We start from the raw sequence: 10,452 nt of genomic DNA, 5'->3' as shown, positions 1-10,452 counted from the left end.
TACTAATAAGGAGAGACCCAAACATTACCTACCTTATTCAAACAGGGTTTCTGAGTCCTAACTCTGTATTTTCACACACATATATATATAAAATTATGTATACATCTATAATGGGATTAATCAAGTAATGAATTCTTGAATTTATTTTAATTTTTCTATAAAGTATTACTCCTTAGAAAAATAATGGCAGAATTATAGGTTAAATTAGGATTGCCAGATAAAATACAAGGTGCCCAGTTATATTTGAATTTCAAATAACAATGAAAACAAATTTTAGTGTAAATATGTTCCCAGTATTGTACAGGACATACTTATATTAAAAAAAAGTATTGGCTATTTCACTGAAATTTAATTTTAACTGGACACTGTATCTTAATTTGCTGAATCTGGTAAGCCTAATTAAATACTCTTTGTTTACATATTAACATGATGGGAAGATTTCTTGCTATAGTCCTATTAAATTATTAAAAAATATAGCTCTAGGGCTTCCCTGGTGGCGCAGTGGTTGGGAGTCTGCCTGCCGGTGCAGGGGACACGGGTTCGTGCCCCGGTCTGGTAGGATCCCACGTGCCATGGAGCGGCTGGACCCGTGAGCCATGGCCGCTGAGCCATGGCCACTGAGCCTACACCTCTGGAGCCTGTGCTCCACAACGTGAGAGGCCCCAGCAGTGAGAGGCCCACGTACCGCAAAAAAAAAAAAAAAAAAAATATATATATATATATATATATATATATATATATATATGGCTCTAACTTTCAAACTTTACTAGGGTCAAAATTAATTGCAGAAAAATGCTTATGACTCCCTAGTAACTGGGTTAATGACTGCTGTCCCAGTGAACTTCCACCCAAAAGGGACTGCCAATCTCCTCTCTGGCTTTTTAGACACCTCTGGAGTAGTCTAAAGCAAAACAGAACCGTTAAGAAACCTAATTTTCCTTGTCCTTTCGTGTCCATTTCATACGGCAGTTTACTAGTCATTTCCTCCTGGTCCTAAGAGCCATGAGCACATTTGGTGCCAGTTCTGTTATCTGTTGTCATCACAGCTTCTCCTTCTTCTTCTTCATCTTTCTTCTTCTTCTTCTTTCTTCTTCTTCTTCTTCTTCTTCCTCTTCTTCTTCTTCTTCTTCTTCTTCTTCTTCTTCTTCTTCTTCTTCTTCTTCTTCTTCCTCTTCTTCTTCCTCTTCTTCTTCCTCTTCTTCTTCTTCTTCCTCTTCTTCTTCTTCTTCTTCTTCTTCTTCCTCTTCTTCTTCCTCTTCTTCTTCCTCTTCTTCTTCCTCTTCTTCTTCTTCCTCTTCTTCTTCCTCTTCTTCTTCCTCTTCTTCTTCTTCTTCCTCTTCTTCTTCTTCTTCTTCTTCTTCTTCTTCTTCTTCTTCTTCTTCTTCTTCTTCTTCTTCTTCTTCTTCTTCTTCTTCTTCTTCTTCTTCCTCTTCTTCTTCCTCTTCTTCCTCTACTTCTTCTTCTTCTTCTTCCTCTACTTCTTCTTCTTCTTTTCTTCTTCTTCTTCTTTTCTTCTTTCTTCTTCTTCTTCTTCTTCTTCTTCTTCTTCTTCTTCTTCTTCTTCTTCTTCTTCTTCTTCTTCTTCTTCTCCTTCCTCTTCTCCTTCTTCTTCTTCCTCTTCTCCTTCTCCTCCTCCTCCCCTTCCCCTCCCCCTTCTCTCCCCCTCCCCCTCCCTCTTCTTCTCCTTCTCCTTCTCCTTCTTCTTCTTCTTCTTCTAGGTTTATAGTAAATTCTCGGTAAGTAAAGATTCTGCCCTTCAGAATCTTGGGTCTTGCATGAACATCTGGATGGTATGCTTCCCTAATGGAGCTTGTGAAAGGTCTGGGCCAGTGAAGCAGCTGTTGGCAGAGCTGCTGTGATTGGATGGCTGGAGATGGAGATTGGAAGCCAGAGCCATTCGTCTGTAACAACGTTTCATTTGCTGTGAATGCTCTGAATCTTCTTTACCTTCATGGGGCCCAGGGACCAGTGTCAGTGAGCGGAAGGTGTGGGGCTGGGAATTGTGGAAACAGAGAAGGCAGTCATGACATCACGTTGATAATTTAGGTTGTGTGTGTTACCAGAAGAGGAAGTGATAAAGGGCGATGTAACTTGGAGACACTCCCATTCAGAAACTATGTATTCCCAAAGACAGTGTGACTCAGAAGGAAGCTGTATCAATGTTCAATAATACATCAGACCTCTTTTACTTCTTAGTTTTTTCAACCCTTTAATCATCTTTCCTTTGTTCTCATTGGAGATAGAGCATGAGCCCACGGAGGGTGTAATTTCTTAAGAACCTAAAATTACTCTAATACTGATAGTGAATTGAGGCAATAACACAACTTCAGACCCATTCAGTTATGAATCCATAGCATATATTACTGGTAGTTAAAAGAATAAGATAGAATGATAACTAGAGAAAGTGTTTACAGAATGCCTTTCTGCTTACCAAAAATTAATAATGGGGCTATTTTTTATAATCTATTTTCCTGACTCTTCAGAAAAGCATATTCTTATTTTGAGGACATGATGATGTGAATATATAAGTCTTTACCTTGAGATTTTTTTTCATCAGTCCAGCCTTCTGTTACTTCCTAGGAGAAGGCAAAGGAAAGTCTCTAGAATGTGTGTATAAGTGCTTAATGATGGCCCATTTTGGAATATTTTGGGAATTAGATGCTCTTCAAGTGATTTCAGAGGAGAGCCAAATTCTTTCAGTCTCTCTAATCTGCCATTCTCAGGTCCGGCTTCAACTTATTCTGGTCCCCTCATGGTTGTTAGATGGCTGCCAGGAACCAGAGTCGCCATTTGCTTCCATGTTTGCAATTAGCTGGAGGAAAATACAAACCCAAGACCCCAAACCTTTCCTTCTGACATAAGGACATGGATTTTTCTCCCATTTTTTAGTTAAATTGTTTTTTACTTATGATAAAACTCACTGCTTTTGCCATTATTAAGACATATTGGCTACAAATTAAAGAAGCTGAATTTATTAAGGCAAAATGTTATCAGTTTTATGATAGATTGGTAGATTATATCAGAAAGGCAACACCGGTATTTCCAATGCTAGAGGCTTTTCCATAATCTTGCCACTACTGCCCCCTCTCCCCCACCACCATCAAGAGATGGAGTCTATTTCTGCCCCCTGCCCCCTGGAACTGAGCACTATTTTGCAATTGCGTTGAGTAATGGAATGCATCTTGACTTTCGTGGCTGGTTCTTTCTCTTGGGACATAGACTTTGGGAACCCTGAGATGACATGTCAGGATTTTGACCCCCTTGAAGCATCCCTGCTGGCCAGAGCCTGTGGAGGGACCTCATAGGATGTCTGAGGAGGTGCAGCTATTCCTGCCCTCAGCTACTGGAGTTTTCCAGGCCCAGGTGCCAGACATTCAAGTGATTGAGTCATCAAGTGATTCCAGCTTCCAGCCTTTGAGCCTCAGCAGCTGATTCTGAGTGGAGCAGAGCTGACCTGTCCTCAGGGAGCCCAGACTCAACTGCAAATCTCTTGAGTGAAAATACTGTGTCTTCAGAGAGCCAAACCTCACTTCTCAGGGGCACAGCTCTCAGATATAGGGGGACAGTATCAGTCAATGAAGAAGGGCTGAACTAAGAGAAACAAAACAGGCCAAATAAATTTATATATATACATATATATAAACACTGAATTTAAATACTGCTTTTTTTCATAGCAGTTTTCTGTAATGCCTGAGTGTTATCAACAAGAAATGGGTTGTCACTGGTTAACCTTAGTTAGCACCAAGTATGATGTGACAACTTGTGTAACACTCATTCTTATAAACCTGTCTGACATTTTATTGTCTAACTCACGATTGACATTGAGGATTGACGTATTAATTGTGGTATTAAAATTGAATCAGTATTAAAAATCTGATTTAATATTATTCATAGTGATATAGTTTAAGTGTTCCTTACTTAGGCCCTGGCAATCAAAGCTCTCAAGTGAAAAAAACAATGGGTCCTTTTTCATTATAATGTTTGGATTTCACGTCCTATTAAATACATTGGGTGTAGGTATGGTCCACCATAAGGATTGAGAGGAAAAAGAAATTTTCTATTTTCTTTTTTTCCCTCTTTTCCTCTGAAAAACACCATTCCAATCTCAGTAGAAAATCCAAGATCTGGAGGCTCTTGTAGACCCAAGAGGCAGCCACTTAGGAGGACAGGGTCACACTTGGTCACTTCGGTACAATGAAAGCCAAAACAATGCTTCTGGCCACTTTCGGTTTTTGTCCCAGGCACACGTGTTATAAATAATAAATCACCCATTGATCAACCTTTATTGCCAAGGAGATGGGATGGCTTTAGGCCACTTCACAGTTCAGATAAAACCTCATCTATCTATCTATCTATCTATCTATCTATCTATCTATCTATCTATCATCTATCTATCTATCATCTATCTGTCTATCTCATATATCATCATCATCTATATCTATCTATCTATTTATCTATCGATCTATCATCTATCTATCTTCTATCTACCATCTACCTATCATCTATCTACCGTCTATCATCTATCTACCATCACCATCTGTCATTTCTCTCTCTCCCTACTTCTTACTTCCGTGTGTGTATGTGTGCGTGTGTATGAAAAGGATAAAAGAATCAACTTGAGTAACTATGAACACTTTTAACTGACATTCTCCTAGCTCTAACTTTGATTCCAGAGGTTTCTGGCTGAATTCGTTCATGTCAGCCTGGTGCCATGTGTTCTTAAAAAATCACAGGCAGCAGAGACCTCCTTGGTCTTCAAGGGTTGCAAATGTTGGGCTTGCACAGACTCAAAGTCACAGAGGAAATATAAAGCTCCTGCTATGACAAGGACTTTTTGACACGCATTAACTTCCCCCTGCACAACTCAAGCCAGAGAATGAGTCCTACTCCTTACTTTTGGAAAAGTTAAACCAGCTATTTGGTTATGGACAAATCATGTCTGTACCATATCTCTGCCTTGATGAACTTTACTATTTCATTCTATGATAGTAATGAAGTGGAAACACTGTCCTCAAAGCTACATATTTATATCTCTCTTAGGGGCTGGAGCATTCCTGGGAGGGGACCCAGAAATGTGTATTCCTATAGTAAACAGGGCGAGAAGGGCCAACTTGTAAGAAACTGTAGGACAACTCATATGAAAATGTCTGTCTACCACGCTGCTCTAGAAAAGAGCTTCTCATTTGCACAGATATGCATGAACAAGAGATTGTTTGGTTGTTGCTAAATTTGGAGACAGAACCATGAATTTTAGACTTTGAGCTGAATTAAACTACATAGAGCGAAGGGGAGAAAGTTTTAAAGGAAGATGGCAGCCAATTTCTTTTGTTATTTAATGTTTTATTTTTTCAAGAACAGTTAACATTTACTAGGCACCTATTGGCCTCAGTCACTTGCATCTAAAGAGCAAAGCTAATTTACCCACAGCCCCTGTTCTTTTGAATGGTTAGCCTTACTTCCTAGCTCTGTTAACAACTATTCTACCATTAGCTTCAAGTTCAGTTTTAATAATCGAATCCATAATTGTCTACTGCTCCCTGCCACACGAACAAAAGAGTTTGGGGGGAATAAGGCGAGCAGTTTACATTTTCTGTGGCTATTTCAAGTAATTGGCTCCAAAGTGAAATTATTGAGTTGGCCATGGTTTATCATGTTCTGAGGGCATGAAACATGGAAGGAAATGGGCCCGTAGAAAGGGTTGGTATCCAAGAATGCGTGAATGTGTGAGAATCCTATAACTTTACCTCCACTGGCCTAATATCCTGAGTCACTAGATGGTCAGAAGTATAGATAGAGTACAAAAGGAACGGCTGATGTACATTCATACTAGAAACCAAAAACAAAGTTTGTACAAGAGGAACAGCAAATGAAATAGCTTCTATCCAAATAAAATCTCACACAGGTCATTTTTATACATACGTGGACACACACCCACACACGCACAGACACACGAGTAGAATGTGTGTTTTGTAAGATAGATCCTTGGAAATAGACATTCTTAGCAAATATGGATGACAGATCAATTGTAATTTATTTTCTTTTAACACTGTATCATCATAAAGAAAACTGGTATAAATGAAAAAATCTATTTCAAATATCTACATCTAAAATTTTAGGCAGTGAAAAAGCACTTTGTTGACAAGGAGTGTGGAATGATGGATGTTAATTGTCAGAAACTGTTGAATGCCTTGCTTAGTTGCCACAAACAAATTCACATATCAGAACGAACAATACTGCTAAATATTCCTTTTTTCCCATTTTTTTCTGTTAAAACATACTGCGAGAAAGAAAAGAAAAACTGGAAATCCATACATCTTTCAAAAGTTTGAAATTGAAGCAATATTTAGAACCATAGATGAGGAAACGTCGCAGCATTGGTGTAATATACACAATGCGCTTTTCTTCTTTAATCTGTAATGTACATCAAATACTTTACAACAATGCATTAACAAAGGGCAAGAAACATCTTGCTGTACAGAGGAACCCGAGTGCAACTTGAAGCCTAGAATCACAACGGATGAAGAGTAAACAAAGCGTGAGAAGCCGTCCCTCTGAAGTGTGTGAACCACGTGCCTCTGTGCTTACAACCGTCACCCCGACCGCCTTCTGTGCTGCCTTCAGCCACATTCAGTGGAAAGCACTTTTTAGACTCTCCAGCCTGCACTAGAAAGGTGTTGTACAAGGTCAGATTGAGGATCACTTTCTACTGACTTTCAAGTTAACGTTCGATTCAGTTAGCTTTCTGAAATAGCTCTTAATGTTTCCTTACTGGTTATCCCAGCCTTCCTATGGAACAGGCTTTAACAAACTAAATTTGCAGGGGAAAAGAAAAATAGCAATGTCTGTGGTCTTGCATGCACATGCACTGTTCCCGGTGCTGCCTGCCTCACACCCAGGAGTCGGGGGACGCGGGGTAGTGGCTCGTTTCATAGTTCAGTTCACTGTAGGGACGGGCAGCAGAGTAGAAGTCGACATAGTTGCCCGTGGACTTGAGTCCCAGGTGCATGTACTCGCTGGCCGGAGGGCGGTGGTGGACCTGGTCCTCGAAGAAGGACTCGTCGTAGTTTCTCGTGGAATTCGGAAACGGCTGGTAGGTCTCGTAGTCTTTTCTGCTGGGCTCCTGTGGGACTGGCTGTGCTGAAACCTGCCCAGAAAAGAAGATCCACTGGGGTTAGCGCATTTGCCCTTGACCCGTCCTCCCCCGCCGCCGATGCGCTCAACCCTCTCTCAAAGTCAAGGCTCCGAACATCCTCCATGCAGTTACCAGTATCGAGCTTCTCCTGATTGACTTTCCTTTTTCAAGTTGGTTCCTGAGTCCATGCGCTATCATTCTAGGTAATCTTTTTTTTAAAAATATTATTATTATGGTAAAGTATACATAACATAAAATGGACCATTTTAATCGTTTTCAGTGGCATTAAGTAAATCCGTCGCCTGGGCCACGGTCACCACTATCCATTTTCATAACTTTTTCATCATCGCAAACAAAAACTCTGTATCCATTAAGCTTCAGTCCCCATCCCACCCTCTTTTCGCAGCTTGTGGCAACCGTCGTTCTATTTTCCACCTCTATGAATTTCACTAGTCTAGGTACCTCATAGAAGTGGAATAATAGAGTATTTGTCCTTTTGGGTCTCCCTTCTTTCACTTAACATAATGTCCTCAAGGTTTATCCATCCATGTTGTAGCATGTGACAGAATTTCCTTCCTTTTTAAGGCTAAATAATATTCCATTGTATGGAGAGAACACATTTGTTTATCCACTTATCCACTGATGGACACTTGTATTATTTCCACCCTTTGACTATTGTGAATAACGCTGCTGTGAACGTGGGTGCACCAGTATCTGTTTGAGTCCCTGCTTTCAATTTTTGGGGGGTATGTACCGAGAAGTGGAATTGTTGGATCTGATGGTAATTCTATGTTTACCTTTTTGAGAAATTGCCAAAACTGCCATGATAGGTGAACCATTTTACTAGTTAAACTTTTTCAAATTAAAGAGGTATACACTAGACACTACAGAACACAAGTAATTTATAGTCATCTTTCCTGCATTTTTTCCATCATGCCTGGGTGCTGTAATCCCAGACAAAGAGAAAGTGAAGATGTACAAGGTCTAATGGTCACTTGGGCATCCTCCTGCCAGCTCAGAGGGCTGTGACCAATACCTCTCTGGAGGATGGAGGCTTCCCAGTAATAGGGCCATTCCATTACACCTGCCTAAGTGACCAGGTACCACAGCCTTAGAAGGATACAGAGAAGCATGTGAGAAGAAGAGGGAATCCACTTCAAATACTCTATGCTCTGGAGAACCAAAACATCTCCTAACTTGGTTCAATTGAGAATTGATGGGACTCAAGAATAATGTGGGATTATGAAGACTTTGGTTAGGGGAGAGGGGTCTTCAGACTTGTCCAATGTCCCCCAGCCCACTTCAGTGTCCCCCGTTTCCATTCCTGTCCTCTGCAGGTTACTGTCTGATGTAGGGGGCCTTTAGGGGCTAAAGGGACCACAGGATTCTTTGGGATACGTGAAGTTTAGTTAGTTAGTTAGTTCCCTCCGCTTTGCTTTAAGGACAGTAAAACAGACAGTGTTCATAGGCTGATAATTAGCATTTATATGTCAGGGCCTAGCTATCCCCTTCCCACTGCCTCTGAGGTCCCTTCCTAAGCATCACGCTCCCAAAGTGAGGATACCCCCAAGGCATGGGGGAAGGACCATCCCCACAGCCACTGCATAATGGCATCCACAAAGCTCCTCGAGGGCAATGATTGTGCAGGAGGTCTGGGAGGAACGATGGAACACTCCTAAAAAAGCACAGTTTGATCACCTGCCAGTGGACTCGGTAATTCCCTACTAATTTAACTAAGGTTCAGCATGGAAACATCCTCTAGAAATTGGTCTTAGTTGATAGATAATGATTTGTAATTAGCACGTTGTGTGTGAATGAATGCTTCTAATGGCCTGCCCGTAATTCTTCTCTCAAGTAAGCGAAACTCCCTCTTTTATATGTCATTGATTTACACTAGTAATCGACCTGCTCTTCAAAGAAGCGGTGAACTTCATCATAGCTGCCATCCAGGTGGCCTCACACTTCCAGATAGTGGTGGCTGAATGAATGAGGTTTCTGTCTACCTGTGAAAGTCCTCAGAGTGTAAATGTGTGTTAGCCTAAGAGCCTGGGCATGAGGGGGACATTCGGAACTTCAACACCTGCAATTAAACATTGCTAAGACCACGTGTACCTGATCATTGGGATAGGCTAAGGTGCCCTTTGCTGGTCTTTGAAGAGCTGAGCGCTACGTGGAACTTCTCCGCTCCATCTCGGTGCTGCTACCCAAGTGTGGAGCATACAAAGTATTAGAGTTGGGAGGTTTGGAAAAATTACATAGGGAGGGAACTAGAATTTACTGGCTCTATTTCAGTGGGCTCTATATTCAACATGTAACAAATTCTTCTTTGTTTACTCTTGTATATGTATATATGCATACATATATGGATGCATGTTTATGTCTGTATATCTATCCATCCATCCATTTATCCATCTATCATCTACCTATTTATCTATCTAATCTATCTCCTTCTCTCCCTCCACCTTTCCTCTCTCTCAATTTCTCCCTCCTTCCTTCCTTCCTTCCTTCCTTCCCATCCATCCATTTATCCATCCAATTCCCGATTTATAGATGAAGAAACTGAAGGTCAGAGAAGATAAGAAACTTGTGCAGGATGCCATGGCTCCTGGTGGAGTGAGGCTGGGATGTGAATGCACACCTGGCTGACTCCAAAGTCCATGTTCTCTCTGAGACAGGAGCACAGTCTCTGTTGAGCTAAGGTGGCTCCACCTTGGGGGGCGGGCAGCCTCACTGAGTTGACTCCAGACCCTGTGATGAGAAGGGAGGCCATGGACAAAGGAAACCAAGATGAGGCCTGACTTCTCTGTGCTGGTCTCAGTAACCAGGGGAGGGGCAGTGCTAGAGCTTGGGAGGTCTTCAGGGGAAGCTACTTACGAGGATCATGGCCCTCCTCCACAGTGGCTGCTTCTTTCTTTCTTTTCTTTTCTGGCAAAGCCTGTTTCAAATTTCTTACTACTGCTATGTTCTCTCTGGCTGGTGGACATTTTTGGGTTGAGCACAAGCTTATTTTAGTCTCATATCAGGAGTTACCTTCTTCAGTTCATTTGTATTGTTCATAAGGTCCCATATCAACCCCTTCTCAGGTTGAGTTCTGCAGTTCGGAGAATTTGTGTGAATGAACCACCCAGAATAGTTGATGGTGGCACAGCTGTGTTTGAAGGGATTAAATTTGCTCCCTGGTCCCAGTGGTATGGATGTTGGCTGCTAAGATGCATTCACCGCAGAGGTATGTTGGCTGTATTTTGTCATTTACTTTAAGAGACTATCTGACAGTGTTCAAGATTAGGCAGGTGAAATGCTCCCCAATACCAGCCTTCCCC

General features: G+C 41.4%; 1 protein-coding gene across 2 annotated transcripts in view; it reads right to left on the bottom strand.

Moving 5' to 3' along the window:
* Positions 1-6,886: 6,886 nt before the first annotated feature.
* CTNND2 (catenin delta 2) overlaps positions 6,887-10,452 on the bottom strand; it is a gene marked incomplete at its 3' end in the record, with an annotated part of 926,199 nt that continues 922,633 nt past the window's right edge. For both annotated transcript variants that reach the window (XM_082837425.1, XM_082837426.1), the window contains one exon: positions 6,887-7,144. In XM_082837425.1, the coding sequence (XP_082693551.1) occupies positions 6,887-7,144 (258 nt within the window). The remainder of the gene's footprint in view (positions 7,145-10,452) is intronic.

The sequence above is a fragment of the Leucopleurus acutus genome (assembly GCF_964270905.1).
Source record: "Leucopleurus acutus genome assembly, chromosome: 3".
NCBI lineage: Eukaryota > Metazoa > Chordata > Mammalia > Artiodactyla > Delphinidae > Leucopleurus > Leucopleurus acutus.
Note: the sequence above shows the minus strand (reverse complement) of the source record. Positions and strands in the feature narration are given on the sequence as shown.